The sequence below is a fragment of the Lipophrys pholis genome, assembly GCF_963383615.2.
Source record: "Lipophrys pholis genome assembly, chromosome: 8".
NCBI lineage: Eukaryota > Metazoa > Chordata > Actinopteri > Blenniiformes > Blenniidae > Lipophrys > Lipophrys pholis.
The window spans coordinates 3,520,095-3,536,209 of NC_137630.1; the positions used below are offsets into that span (position 1 = coordinate 3,520,095).

At 44.2% G+C, this 16,115-nt stretch overlaps 1 protein-coding gene across 1 annotated transcript in view; it reads right to left on the reverse strand.

Annotated features, from left to right (window-relative positions):
- Positions 1 to 4,975: 4,975 nt before the first annotated feature.
- LOC308113171 (ephrin type-B receptor 2-like) overlaps positions 4,976 to 16,115 on the reverse strand; it is a gene marked incomplete at its 3' end in the record, with an annotated part of 59,623 nt that continues 48,483 nt past the window's right edge. Inside the window, exons 10-16 of the mRNA XM_080469207.1 lie at positions 15,908 to 16,030; positions 15,548 to 15,795; positions 13,062 to 13,277; positions 11,046 to 11,195; positions 5,879 to 6,072; positions 5,639 to 5,794; positions 4,976 to 5,084 (exon numbers count right to left, since the gene is read on the reverse strand). Of these exons, the coding sequence (XP_080325333.1) occupies positions 4,976 to 5,084; positions 5,639 to 5,794; positions 5,879 to 6,072; positions 11,046 to 11,195; positions 13,062 to 13,277; positions 15,548 to 15,795; positions 15,908 to 16,030 (1,196 nt within the window). The remainder of the gene's footprint in view (positions 5,085 to 5,638; positions 5,795 to 5,878; positions 6,073 to 11,045; positions 11,196 to 13,061; positions 13,278 to 15,547; positions 15,796 to 15,907; positions 16,031 to 16,115) is intronic.

A 16,115-nucleotide genomic window follows, 5' to 3' on the forward strand; every position in this document is an offset into this window, starting at 1 on the left:
TCTTTCTTTTATGTATTTGTGCAATGTTTAGCTGCTGTGATGAATTTCCCCATGTGGGATTAATGAAGTCAGGTCTCGTCTCGTCTCGTCTCGTCTCGTCTCGTCTTATCCACACTATTTTACTCCTAATGATGAAAGCACAGATGATACGAATGAAATGGTTAATAAGTTCAACAGGTATTTTGTCAGAACAAAGCTGCCAGAAGATCCTTAATCCTGGATCAGCAGATGGGTGGAATTTAACAACGAGTTAAAATCCAAACTCAATATTTCTCACTGAATTTCTTCCAGAATCTTAGAAAACCTTTTTATTGACAAATTGGACAAATTGATTAAAAATACAGACTGTTGTCTGAAAGCCTGTATGGATTCAGGTCACAAAGCTCACTGGCATTAATAGAAGTTAAAGAAGAAATCACCGGCTTCATAGGCTCAAAGAAATGTTGAGTTGGAGTGCTCATTGATCTTACACAGTATCTGACAAAAGCTGAAATGTGTTCATTTTGTCGTCTTCAGTTTATCATATTGTTTCTTTTTTTTTCACCAAAAAAGTAATGAAGGATGTTTTACCTTACTGACATCTTTCGACTGCGTCTGCAGTCTTTCTCGGAGCGTCATCTGCTGTGTGATGAAGTGTCTTTATCTTTATCAGGTGACCGGCCTGACATACTACTAATAATAATATTAATAATAATACATCAAAAAATTCTCCTATAGGGAGAAAAATAATTCACCAATAATCTGTTTGAAGAGAAAAGGAAAGTGGCAGAACTGCAACCACTTTTTTGTTGTTGTTTTTTGATCGGGACGCTTTAAATAGGAGTTTTATTGACATGGCACGTCATTTTATGCGTTTTGAAGTATTTCTGGTTCAGATCTCTACTTCCCTCTAGTGTTCAGGACTAAAATCACAGCATTAATGTAAAATATCTGCCATTTTATTCACAAAATATTTAGTTTATAATTAGTTGATTAAATTAACACTGGAGACTACATTCAGTCTGTACTGTCTGTCTTGTCTTGAGGTTTCCCCCATTTACTTATCGTTTAGAAATAGTCTCTTATTTCAGCAAGCAAGAAACATCCAGTATCAGAAAATTCAACACATCTAAAATGTAGGACGCATTCTTTCACAGAGTAGACAAACAGAGACTTACTTATTTATTACAAAATAAACCAGTAACGGTATTACAAATAATTAAAGTTGATACATCATTCACATGTTTACCATCAGATATACATTTGTACAACATTAAAAAGCTGGAGGTGAGATCACAGTGGTAAAAGTGAGGCTGACCGCTCTTAACAGTGGCCGCTATGTCCCATGTGCTGCGGACCAACACAGTCCAGGATACAGAACATCTTCATCTACACGCCTGCACAACAACAACCAACGTTTTGTGGAAAAAAGGAGGATCGTGTGGTAAAGGGAGTACGGACTGTATCAAATACTAAAGTCTGACATATCAGGTTCAGCTACTAGTCTAAGGTTTCCAGCTGAACAGGATCAGATGGTGAGTCTGGACCAAATCTTCCAAACAGCTCTGATCTGGAAAAACAAGTGTCCAGCCAATTTGATTTGTCCACAAAGGAGAAATCTGCTATAGGCCAGTGCATCTTAGCTCAGTGTGAGTACACACGCACGCGCACACACGCACGCACGCACGCACGCACGCACGCACGCACACACACACACACACAGTGGGATAACAGAACATCATCAAACATCAGTGGAAAAGACAAACATTGACTCTCACTGCTTCAGTCAGCAGAAACCCTCAGCAGGCTTTTCCCCCTTTTATTGTGCAGTAGTTAAATAAAATAAATAGAGGAAGTCAAAAAGTCAAATATAAATATCTTTAGCTTTTTTGTGGGACCCAAAGTGATAAAACCTGTAATTGTTGTGATATTAATGCTTCTGATTAGAGGATTTTCTTCACATAGTGTTGTCGTTCAGCTGCTTCTCCACTGTCAAAGGACATTTTATCGTGTTTTCTCAGATCATCTCTGAAATGTGTTGAAAAGTTCAATATTTGAATTTAGTATAAATCCACCAACAGAATATGTGCAGTGCAGTACAATGTGCTCTACAACATGAAGTACGACAAAGCAGTGCAGACATTTACTGGAAAGCCCAAAAATTCATGACCAATATGCAATAAGGATAAGAAAAAGTCCTGGAAGATCATCGTGTAAAAAAAACGTTCCCACATGATTTATTAAAGACACGAATCAGTGATTTATTAAAGTGATGAATCGGTGCCTGAAAGTCCAGTGTGTTTCTGAGCTCAGCTCCTTTTTAAAACAGTCATCGCCTGGTATTCTCACGTATCCAGTCTCCCTTAAATTGTCTTTCAATCAATTCTTAAAATTTATCAGGAAAAAAAAATGGAATATAGAGCTCGTTCTGACCCTTTTTCGTACCACAACGTCCACTCGCGAGAGTACACGCAAGATTTTGACTGGTACGGCTGATGACCGTGTGTTGACTGGCCAGTTGTCAATCATGGCGATAGCATAGCGATCCTTTGCTCACATGAAAGATAAAAATACAAAATGATCTTGGAGTCGCCTACAAACATCCACACCACAGAGCAACGCACCCCGGAGATTTAATATAAAATTCTGGGTTATTTGTAAATCACATGGGGCTCAGAGTTTCTACTAGTCCCGTTAGCAGCTAACCGCTAAACTTAGCAGAAGTGGGGTTTATAATAGCAGGCTCCTGTGTGGACCATAACACAGGAGCACAATCAAAACCTCCCATCCTGTGGGCAATTCTGGGTTGAACAAAAAGCAAACAAAATTACTCTTTGACTTTCAAACTCCAGATTTTCAGGCCAGTTACAACTGAGGTCCAACACCAATATACTGTACATGTTTTAACAAGGAAAAATGGGGACAGGAGGCATCCCCCTGCCCCCAAGTGTGTGTGTGTGTGTGTGTGTGTGTGTGTGTGTGTGTGTGTGTGTGTGTGTGTGTGTGTGTGTGTTCGTGGGGGAGGATCATGGGGCAGGAACGTGGGTGGTGGGATACGGGGCTCCTGGGGTGGTAGGTTGGCTGTCCTCTGACCGAGCTTTGCTTGTCCTGGTCTGGAGGGGAGGGGGGGTGCTGGTCCGGGGCCCGGCGGCTGGGGCCTTCTCTGTCCTGCTGGGTTGGTGGGTTGTAGGGGGGCCGGCTCCCGGGGGTGCAGCGGGCAAAAAAAAAAAGCCCGCAATTCTTCAGTATAAATAGTCTTTAGCTCTGGATGCCTTTGCTATCGCTATGCTGTCACTATCAGCATAATTGACAATTCCTGTGGTCAATCAAGCCGCACCTAACATCTGTACCAGTCACAATCCTGCATATTCTCTCACGAGAGAAAGTTGCGGTATGAAAAAAGTAAAAAAAAAAAAAATAATAATTTTAATAATTGATTTAAAGAATGGAGACGAGGGGAGACTGGATACGTGAGAGTACCAGGTGATGACTCCTTTTAAGGGGTCATATTATGCAGCTTTTAAACACTTTCACATGGTCTAGTTGGTCCAAAAACATTGTATTCAAAGTTTACTGCCCAAATCCAGCTTTTTCTTGATTTTCATCCATTTGAATATCGGATCATAGGAGCTGCATTCAGAATCTGCTGTGTTTGTGTGAGCTGGACTGGCTCCGCCCTCACATGCTGATCTTAGGAAAAGGAGGAAGTACTTCCTGTCGTGGTGCCATGTGCCAGAGCAGAGCTGCCTGATTGTGGGAGGAGTCAAAGGAAGGGTCTACCTTGATTGGGATTGGTTGATGACACTATATAGGGTTTGATTTCTGATTCGCTTGTTGGAGCAAGACACTTTTTAACAAATGAATCAAGCCCGGTAGAGAGAGGACTTTCTTCAATTCTGGGGCGTCATTCCAGGTATGGGGACGCATAATACTGTCGGAAAACCAAGAGAAAGGGATTTTTGCATAATATGACCCCTTTGAAAAACTGAAAAATCACACTGGAGGTGCACAAAATCAACATTGGTTTAGTTTGGAACCAAAACTGCTTTGATTTGACTTTATACAGTCAAATCTAAAGAGATGTTTTTTTTCTGAACTAAACATTTAGTGAAAAGACTTGACGTGCATAGATTTGAACAATGGAAACATGGCGATGGATCTCATGGTGAATCATGGCGATGGATCTCATGGTGAATCATGGTGATGGATCCCATGGTGAATCATGGCGATGGATCTCATGGTGAATCATGGTGATGGATCTCATGGTGAATCATGGCGATGGATCCCATGGTGAATCATGGTGATGGATCTCATGGTGAATCATGGTGATGGATCTCATGGTGAGCTGAGGACGAGGAGGACCAGCTCAGGACAGATTCACACTTTAACCACAGAAGAAAAACACCCACTCAGGAGTCAAAGGTCGCAGGAGTTTGGAGAAGACGCTCCACTCAAAACATGGATAAAAAGTTCAGAAAGATTTTATCGCCTTTGTAATTTTTTTTTAAATGTCTTTGACTCCTATGCACAAACTTTAAGGCCATCTTTGCAAAGCAATGAGGACATGGAAGAGTTTGAAGACTTCAGGCTTCTGATGGCAGTAGTGTGAGGGACAACTCCTCGGATCAGAACCTGAAGATGAACAACTCCACGAAGCCTTCAATCGGATCAGATCAGAACCTGAAGACGAACGACTCCACGAAGCCTTGGATCGGATTGGAACCTGAAGATGAACGACTCCACGAAGCCTTGGATCGGATTGGAACCTGAAGATGAACAACTCCACGAAGCCTTCAATCGGATCAGATCAGAACTTGAAGAGAAAGCAGCAACCAAACCTCTGACGGATCCTCCCACAGGCGGTCTGGAGGGGTCTGGAGGGGTCTGAAGGGATCTTGCGGGACGGAGGTGAATCTGAGGGTGAAGTGACGTCACAGTCCAGTCCAGTTCATCTCTTCTCCTCAGAGGGCGGAGGACCTGGTCCTGGTTTGTGATGTCAAACCTCCACTGAGTTGATCTGGTTCATCTGGGCTCTCATGGACTGGATGCTGTTCAGGATCTTCTTCTGGTGGCCGGCAAGCATCACTCCGACTCGCAGGATGTCCCTGAGGGGCAGAAACCGGTATCAGAATCTTTCAGACCAACATTATTTCCTACATCGATCAGTCGTGCGGAGAAACAGCACATCGTCACTGTGGACAAGCAGCAATACTTAAATAGCTCATCGGCCATATAAATCTTCCTGTTGTTGTTTACGTACGCCGCTTTGCGCACACTGGTTGTTTTGTTAACCGGGTTTATTGAAATGTCGGCACTGCACGGCACCCTGGTGTTCCGATGAGGTGCAGGTCCAGCAGCAGCTTAGACACTCCCGTTCACAATCAGACAATCAGAACGAGTCGAGGCTCTGACGCCTGAGCAGTGCCGCAACAAATGTGTTCCGCTCTGGTCCCACATTCACTGTCGCGCAATATCACATACTTGTGTCGTGACGCCATTCACAAATCCGTCAACATTTTAAACGTACTCTAATTGTAATCAAATTACTTAAAGTCCATATAATCACGGCTATTCTATTGATCGTCATCATGATGATTCTCACTGTTGATCTGATCTGTGTGAGCAGTTTTTATGGCTTCATCTGAAGAACTTAACGTACTCCATGCTCATCTGGGACACCACGTCGAAGCTGTTGAAGCCTTCGTTGGCAAAGTTCTCTTTGTACTGGCCCATCTTGATGGCGTCCAGCCATTCATCCACCGTAGTGAAGGAGGAGAAGTCCGGAGTGCTGCGGTCCAGCAGAGGTAAGTGAACGCTGTGGAGGGGCATAATGAAAACTGCTGGTGAGAATGAAGTGACTTTACAGGGTCAGACGCAGAGTAACGAAGCTCTGTCACACCTTGAGGACAGCGGCGTCATGGCCTTGAGAGTGCTGGGATTTCGGATCATCTTGTCCAAGGTGTTGACGATCTGGCTGAACTTGGGCCGGTTGTTTCGGTCTTTCTGCCAGCAGTCAAGCATCAGCTGATGCAGCGCGCTGGGGCAGTCCATAGGCGGAGGTAACCTGTAGTCCTGCTCGATGGCGTTAATCACCTGGAACGATCACAGCAAGAGAGATGGTGGAAAACATGATCAGCTCTAAAACTGTATGAACAGGAAAAACAATAAATACAATTGAGATCTGTGTTTTTGCAGCGAAGACATCTTTGGGAAATAGTATAACTTTAAAGTTTGTCACAGTAAGCAGACGCTTGTTGAATAACCAACCAAACATAATTTTACAGTGTAAAAAACCAGAGTACGGAAGCTTTACGTTAACAGTAATTACAATTACGTAGTCTTTCTACAGAATGTATGTCAATACATATGAAAAAGAATTGGAAACTGGTGTTGTCCACTATCTGACATGATATACCACATTGTCAACTCCAGGATTATTGTTTAATTATTTACACATTTGGTTAATTACAAAACAAAACAGGAGATTAAATTATTTATTAATGATGTATAATTGCAGTGTAAAGGTATTTATTTTAATAAGCATACAGTGAAATAAGTCATGCTCCCCAGCAATTTGTCCTCATAGTGTTACAAAGCGAAAATGTATTTTGCTATAATTCAATTCAACTGTGAAAGTTTTATGTAATCTGGATTTATTGCCTACAAACTGAAATACGTCAAGCCTCATCTACTTCAATCTTATAAATTTTAACTTAGAAGCCATGAAAAGTATGTTGACGTTTTGAGTTTTCATAAGATCGGACTTTGCTTAGGCCCTGTTTACACGACAACGTTTCACGTGACAACACCTAATCCGCAAAAAAAAAGTAGTGTGTTTACACTGCAAGAGCAGACACAGAGACAACGATGTAGTTAGTCTGCCGGGCCACTGGGGGGCGCTGTTGCTTGATCTTGTAATGAAACTACACAGACGTGTGCAGAGAACAAAGCACTATAAACGTGAAGAAAATGGAGAGAACCTGACATCCGTATGGACTGATGACACATCGGATGATATCAGGGAGAGTCTCAACTATCAAACTACTGATCTGGATGATAAAACTAGAATATAGACCGCGGGTCGTACCACTACGGGTCGTACCACTACGGGTCGTACTACTACGGGTCGTACCACTACGGGTCGTACCACTACGGGTCGTACCACTACGGGTCGTACCACTACGGGTCGTACCACTACGCGGCCGCCATGTTTGTTTACAACTGGATGAGCAGGAGGGAGGGGGAGAGATGAGCAGTAACAGGCTCAGTAGCCTCCATCAGTCTCTGCAGGAGGGATTTGCGCCGTGAAAGAATCTTTCCACCTTGGGAGCCGGATTAAAAACTTTGCGGATACAGTGCATCCGCTAACTGGTGTCGTGTTAACGGACCCCCCCAAAAGTGAAGAAAGGTTTGCGGATAAACTCGAATTCGTTGGCGTGTAAACGGGGCCTTAAAATGACATATACACTGCTGTTTGACACCCCTGGTGCTCAGGGTACGTCCGAATTGTCCCTCCTAACTCCTTAACTATCGACTTTACCTTAACCCCCTGGATTATGTCACGGGGTTAAGGAAAGGTGCTAAAGGAGTTAGTGAAAGGTGATCACGTTAATGTGGCAGTCGGACAGCACTTTCACTTAGTGACATCATAATAATGCGACGGCGGTGCAAGTTAGTGACGTGGGGAAAGAACTACAAGTTTCTGAAAATGGAGTACAAAAAGCGCATTTGGGTTCTAGATGATTTAAAGTTGTTCAAGGCAGATTATTGCTTTGGTAACTTACATGATCTGCTCCCTTTTTCAGTCATCCTGAGTTTCCCTGAACGCTCGAAATTAAAAAAACACTGTATTCAAAATAAACTCTTGAATATATTTTTTCAAATGTAGGTGTGGATCTTGAATGAGATGAATGAATGAGGTGGATTATTTATTGGACCACGACTTTCAAAGTTTTAGTTTAGATGAGAAACTGGAGGTAAAACGCCTGGGTGCCCACCAGCCTCGGGATATTGCGATCACTGAAACCGCTGGGAAAAGCAGCCGTGGGTTTAATGTGGAGTGGTTTACAAGGAAAAAGTGGCTAACAGCTAGCAAGCAAAAAACCACGCTCTTCTGTTTTCCTTGTGTTTTATTTGGTGGAGAAGGTCCTTGGTCTGGGATCGGTTTCAGAGATTTGAAACAAATTTCTGAGAGGATTTCAAAACATGAGAGCTGCAGGAGTCCTCTGGACAATGTTGTGAAGCTGGGCTTGCTTGGAAGGGAGACACTGCATACAAGCGCTCCATTGAGCGGCATAACAAGCAGGTGGAGGCAAACAGGTATGTGCTTCGCCGGATCATCCCATGCATTATAATGTGTGGAAAGTGCAAAGCAGCCCTGCGGGGCCACAATGAGTCGGCTGACTCATTAAATCCGGGAATATTTCGTTGTATTTTTGATACTGTGTGCGAGAGTGATTCGAGGCTTCAGAGGCACTTTGGTGATCAACCCACATTCAAAGGCACATCCAGCACGATACAAAATGAACTGTTGGACTGTATGTACGAAGTCTACAGAGAAGAGATAGCCAAGCAAGTGGGTGACATCATTTGTTGCTGTACAGGCAGAGGAGACAATAGAGTGACAGAGCGATTTTTGTGGAGTTTGTGGAGATAAAAGATAAAACTGCAGTCGGCCTCTCCAACTGTATCAAGGGCGTGCTTGAACCACTAAAGCTGGGAGACAAGCTGATCACTCAGACGTGTGATGGTGCGGCTGTCATGAGTGGGAGCATCCGTGGAGTAGACATTAATGAAGGAGACATACCCTTACCCCAAGTTTGTTCACTGCTATGCCCATCAGCTGAACCTGACCTTGCAGCAGCTCTGTTCCACAAGGATGAGTGTCCTGAAAGTGTTTTCTGCAGATTTGACTGGTTTTGCCACCTTTTTCTCTGTGGCCCCAAAACGTGTGGCAGCTCTCACAGAAGCAACCCAGAGACGCATTCCAAGACCCCCAGCAGCGCGATGGAACTTCAAAAGCCGAAGTGTCAGTGCTGTCTGGGAGAATCGTGCTGCACTGATCCAGTGTCTGGAGGATATACGCTCACAGCCAGGATGGGATGAGGTCACCATAAGTGAGGCACTTGGCCACATAAAGAAGCTCCGGGACAGAGCCTTTCTGCAGCTCCTAGAATTCTTCTCACTGCTAATGCCAGAAGTGATGCAAAAGAGGAGCATCGATGCACCTGGGATCAGCAGTTCACTCTCCTGTTTCAAGGAGAATGTGCAAAAAATATGGCAGCAAACTGACAACTTGGCCACCACTGATCATGATGAAGCTGAAAACACCAGGCCGACGAGTAACCAACACAGCACTGGTGATGAAGGAGGCACGCGACGTAGTCATGTCTCACGTGGAAGACAGGTTCTCTCAGAGGGATCACTTGATGGCTGCAAAGCTGGTTGACACCTCGCTCTTCTCACATTTCGTTGTCATTCCCTACGTCTGAGCTTGACTGTGCTGTTAAACTTTGGCCAATAGGAAACACGGACAAGCTGAAGTCTGAGCTCACCGCTCCGTACTGCCACACTGAGCTTCATACTGGTGCGACGGCCCTGTCTCCGTTCGCTTCCATCCATGCCAACAACTTGGAGGAGATATTCACTGAGACGATCACTCTTCTGAAAACTACCAACACCAACGACAACATCAGAGTCGGAGAGGAATTTTTCTACCTTAAAGAGGATAAAAACTTTTACGTGTAACACCATGGGACAGCCACGACTCAATGCATTCACCATGTTGTCCATTGAAAGCCAGCTGATTCAGGAGATGCATGACTTCATCCCCAAAGTCATTGAGAAGTTTGCCCAAAAGAAGAACCGCCGTGCTGCTTTTCTTTTCAAGTGAGCCCCGGCTTTGGTGACTGAAAGCATTTTTTTTTTCATCCTGCTTTTATAGTCCTGGTCCACGTATCAGTATCATGGTTATGCTGGATTGACTAATAAATATGGTAACAGCATTGTTTCATGACCTAAAAGAGCCGGTCTAATCTAATGCTGTCTAATCTTGATATTCCACCCCTGGTGACGGAGCAACTCCGTCGGTAACGGGGCAGCGGCACACACACACGCTCACACACACACACACACACACTCACACACCCTCGGCGTCGCACAGGCAGCACACAAACATACACGTCACACACAGTTCCTCACTCCCCTCCGTATCGTGCATCAAGTCATTCATTTAGTTCACTTCTCTGTAAGCACAGTGGGCCGGGGCTGCACACCTGACTGCTCTGTGTTTCACCTGGACAAACATTCACACATCCACACACACACACATAACTTACCGGTGACATGACGCCTCGGAGCAGTGGACAGGCCATTTGTGAAACTGAATTCACCAATCGTTGGATTGTTCACCCACTAATAGTTAACGTGAGCTGGGATTACACCGCTGTGAGACAGGTTAGTTTTACCCTACTGATGATGTGTTGTTGTAATAGTAATCCTCCACAGGCTGAGATTAGGGCTGGTTTTTAACGAGGTGTGTGGGTTTTACGTTGTTTGGGCTGGAAACAGCGAGTCACATCTGGCAACCCTGGTGCTGACGGGTGCGCCATGCGTAAGTAACATGCGTGGCGTGACTTTGCGTCTGGGGCCCAAAAACATCCAGTCCGATCACGTTCACACAGCAGGTCATGTTGGAAATGATCACGCAAAAAATCGGATTACAGCAAAAAAATCTGAGAGAAAGAGTGGTACACATATGCCGACTGACATTCTCGGTCGGAGTCCTGCAAGTAGCGAGGACCCGTTCAAGGCTGCTTGCGGCTTTAATTACATTCGATTTTTTTTTTTGGGGGGGGGGGTTATAATTCTTTGTTTGACTCCTGAACAGCTTTTCTGCTGCATTCAACTCATTTCCTGCTCTGAATTTGACAACAGTAGGGATTCTGTACCACTTTATAATGGCAATAGTTCATTCAAACTTAGGCTATGATGACTCTGTTAATGAGGAGATAAGTGACAGGAGGCGTATGGGGAGTAGGGAAAGGGTTTGACAGGACTATACTGACATCTTGATTACTCATGTCCCAGTACGGCCTCTCTCCATAGGACATGACCTCCCACATGACGATGCCGTAACTCCAGCAGTCACTGGATGAGGTGAACTTCCTGTACTGAATGGCCTCAGGAGCCGTCCACCGGATGGGAATCTTCCCCCCCTGAAAACAACACAAAACACTTTTCTTTTAAAAATCATGATTTATGTCCTAAACAATAACGTTATATCGCCGTAAAGATAGAATAATAAACTTATGTTGAACTAATATTGTAGGCAGTGAAACAAAAAAAAGTTAGGATCTACAAGAAGACGGAAATAATCATCATTGATTAGATTGTTTCCTTAAAGGACCTTAAAGGATCACGTGGTATTCTCACAAATCCAGCCTCCCTTACATTAGCTTTAAATCAACTCTTAAACTTTATGAGGAACAAAAATCAACCATAGAGCTCATTCTGACCCTTTTTCATGTTGACTGGCTGCAGGAACTGTCAATCATGATGATAGCATAACGATAGCCTTAGCAGTCCTTTGCTCACATGAAAAATAAAAATAAAAAGCGAACATGGACAAACAGCCACGCCCCAGGGCAACGCATCCCAGAGATTTAAAATGAAATACAAGGCCATTCCTAAAATTTGCTCAAAGTTTATATTAGTCCGTTTGGGGTTAGCAGCTAGCAGTTAGCGGCCAGCTGCCAAATGTACCAGAGGTGGGTTTACGTGTTGACGGCAACACCAGAGCACAATCAAAACCTCCAGTCTGCAGTGCCCAAACTAAAAAACTCAGTCACTTTCAAACTCCAGATTTTCAGGCAAGTTTCAACTGAGGTTCAACGCCAACATACATGTTTTAACAAGGAAAAATTTAATTTCTGGGTGATGGCTCCTTTAAAGTTACTCTTCCAGAATCCACACGGGAAAAATGTCAAATGTAGGGCCCAGTTTTAGTTGTTGATGTATATCTGTGATACGTTGTCAATACTTTTCTGAAGGAAATTCGTCAATACACCTATACAAACACGTATTTCCACCATTTAAATTTCGCAGAACTTCCTCGGATTTGTTGACATCTTAGCGGCCGCTGAAACCCGGGAGGTTCCAGAGGCATTGTGCGCGCAAAGATCACGTTTTACACTCTGGAAAAACAATCAATGATCAGTTTCACAACATTTAAGACTAGTCTTGTGGCTTGAAGACTGTTTTTTGAGAAAGAGTGTGTTTTTCTTTGGGCTGAATCGGTCAGATGTTGATATTTTCGCTGGAGTTGCCACAACGCCATCTTCCTAGAAACCCATGCTAGACCAGGTTTCTCAAGATGACGTCAGTTAGCGAAACATGAACACAGTTTGATGGATAGAAATTCCAGTTTGTAAACATACAACTTTGGTGTGGTGGGTTTGGGGAACTGCGGGTTGGAAAGATGTGGAAATGGTCGTGTTTTCGTGTGTTGATTTTTTCTCTGTGGAGAAGTGATAACTTTTATGGGAAAGGTATTGTCTGTGAGAGTAACTTTAAGTTGAGATGTATTTCTAAACGGTCGCGGCCCGTGGTGCTGACGGCCGAATGAATTTCAACATATTTTTTGGGATGACGTTTGAGTTGAACTTTCATGTAAGTGCTCTGAACTGTTTGTGTTCATGCTTTCAAGTCCGATGGCAGCAGAGTGACCAAGGATGTTAAATTGTATTTTACATTGACATTTATATACTATTGTGGCCTGAGCAGATCATCGGGATGGACCAGGTCGATCCACATCAGCTGACTGAGGAAGGCTTCCAGCATCAGCACCAATATCACCGTTCCTCTTTTCCAACAGCTGGACTAAAAAAAAACATGAACAACTCAACCAAACTTAAATATTCTGTTTTCTCTACTTGCAACCACAAAGAGACTCGATCATTTCATAGTCATAGTTTTTAATTGTTCTTTTTAATCTTTAACATAATCGATTGCACTAAAGGTTGAGAATGAGCCCTGATTCTGTTCATTAACGTTGATCCTGAGAGTGTGTGTGAAATACTCACCAGAGTACCGGTGTAGGTGGGATCTGACGTGTCATCTTCTAGGAAGCGTGACAGGCCGAAGTCAGACACTTTGCACACCAGATTACTGTTGACCAGGATGTTCCTTGCTGCCAGGTCCCGGTGGACATAGTTCATGTCACACAGGTATTTCATTCCTGCCGCGATGCCGCGCAGCATTCCCACGAGCTGGATCACCGTGAACTGCCCATCGTTTTGCTGCACGGGGAAAAGAAATGTACACGCTGTTATCAGCCACTTCAACAGCCCGGTTTCCATCTTGAACATCCGACTAAAGCAATCAGCATCCGGACTGGCTGGAACTGATACAGCCATAACAGTGAGTGAAGGCAGGTTCACCTGGACAGGTGAGCATCCATCACAGGACACTGAGAGACACACACTCACATACATAGAGCTCACAAAGCTTTTCGTCTTCTAAGGAAGCCTGAGTACTAGAACATGTAAACTCCACAGAGATAGGTCTGGACTTGTACCTGTGATGATGTCTAAGGGTGCTTTCACACCGGGCCTGTTTGATTTGGACCAGAGGTCACTTCAGGGACTTCCTGGGAAAGTCGTTTGGTTCAGGTGTGAAAGCTCCCCTGAACTCTGATCCGGACCAAACAAGTGAAATCAGGTCTGTGCTCGGATCTCACCCCCCCCCCCCCCCCTTTTTATTATTAATAGATAAATAACACATGTATTCAAATTAATAATTTTTCATTAATAAATAATTTTTGATAATCTATTAACTTTCAAGTAATTACTCAATTACTTTAGGAGTTGTTAATGAGTAAATGACCGTTTACTTCCATTAATAATTTCAATTTTTCAATTACTTCCAGTGATTTAATACTTTCAGTAATTTAATGCTAATAACCAACCATAAATCCCAACAGTGCTAAACCCGAGGAAATAGTGCTGAGCCAGAGGAAACTGTGCTAAACCCAAGGAACCAGTGCTAAACCCGAGAAACCAGTGCTAAACCCAAGGAACCAGTGCTAAACCCGAGAAACCAGTGCTAAACCCAAGGAACCAGTGCTAAACCTGAGGAAACAGTGCTGAGCCAGAGGAAACTGTGCTAATCCCAAGGAACACGTGCTAAACCCGAGGGACTAGTGGTAATTCAGAGGAAACAGTGCTAATCTAGATGAACAGTGCCAAACCCAAGAACACAGTGCCAAACCAGAGGAAATGGTGCTAATCCCAAGGAAACCAGTGCTAAACCAGAAGAACCAGTGCTAAACCTGAGGAGACGGTGCTAAACCCGAGGAACCAGTGCTTCACCCGAGGAAATAGTGCTAAAGCTGAGGAACCAGTACTAAACCTGAGGAAACGGTGCTAAACCAGAGGAACCTGTGCTTAATCCGAAGAAACAGTGCTAATCCAGGAGAACCATGCCAAACCCGAGGACACAGTGCTGAACCTGAGGAACCAGTGCTAATTCAGAGGAAACCGTGCTAATTCAGAGGAAACAGTGCCAAACCAGAGGAAACCCTGCTAATCCAGAAGAACCAGTTCTTCACCCAAGGAACCAGCGCCAAACCCGAGGAAACAGTGCTAATTCAGAGGAAACAGTGCCAAACCAGAGGAAACCGTGCTAATCCCAAGGAACCAGTGCTCAACCCCAGGAAAAAAGTGCTATACCCGAGGAAACAGTGCCAAACACGAGGACACAGTGCTTAGACCAGAGGAACCAGTTTTTAACCCGAGGAACCAGTGCTAAACCCGAGGAACCAGTTCTTAACCCGAGGAACCAGTGCTAAACCTGAGGAACCAGTTCTTAACCCGAGGAACCAGTGCTAAACCCGAGGAACCAGTGCTATACCCGAGGAACCAGTTCTTAACCCGAGGAACCAGTGCTATACCCGAGGAACCAGTGCTATACCCGAGGAACCAGTGCTAACTACGACACCACATAGCAGAAGTGCTGTTAAGTGGCCGTGGTTCGTTGTGGCTGCAGATTCCAAGGAGTTCTGATATTTTTAACCAAAATACTAATTAGTACTCCTCCTAATCCCTTTTTAGTCAATGAAATCTAATGATCGAAAGAGTATTATCATCTAATGAATATATATAAATGGTGTCGTCAGGAATTCATTGCTCAGCAGATCAGTAGGAATGTTAATGTGGAGATTAGAGACCAGCTTATAGACCGGCTTAGAGAACAGTTTGAAGACCAGCTTATAGACCAGATTAGAGGCCAGTTTAGAGACCAGTTTGAAGACCAGTTTATAGACCATCTTATAGACCGGCTTAGAGACCGGTTTGAAGACCAGCTTATAGACCAGATTAGAGGCCAGTTTAGAGACCAGTTTAGAGACCCGATTAGAGATCTTGTATACCAGGTAAGAGCTTTCTTGTCCTTTAGATTAGAAACATTCACCTTCACTTCACCTAAACTCACTTCCTGCTTGGGCCTTTTCTTTGAAAGACCCTGCAGAGCAACAGGAGCCTGGCAGCAGTAATCAGAGTGTTGTTCTCACCCTGAGGAAGGAGTCCAGTGATCCATTCTCCATGAACTCTGTGATGATCATCACAGGGCTGCTTTTGGTCACCACGCCCTCTAGATGGATGATGTTGGGGTGGTCAAACTGACCCATGATGGACGCCTCGCTGAGGAAATCCCTCCTCTGGCGTTCGGTGTAGGCCGCCTTCAGGGTCTTGATAGCCACCAGAATCTCTCTCTTCCCCGGCTGCCGGAGGTTTCCACTGCACACCTCCCCAAACTCGCCTTCACCCAAAGACAGGAGCAAACAACAGCTGATCAGGTCATCTTCTTGAAAGAGAGCATGTGTTTATATTTAATTAGAAAGTGTTGTTCATTTAATGATGTGAGGCTTTACCTGCACCGATCACTTGTTCGATCTTTACGCAGGAAATTTCAATCTCCTTGGCAAACTCTCGTACGGCTTCATTAGGGTCTTCATAAGTGAAAGGGTCGATGTAAATCTTCATTCCTGGAGACACTTCAACAGAGAGAGAACGACATTCAGAGTCACAGAGGTGTCAAACATGCGGCCTGCAGGAACAAAATCAGCCTGAGAGGGTTCA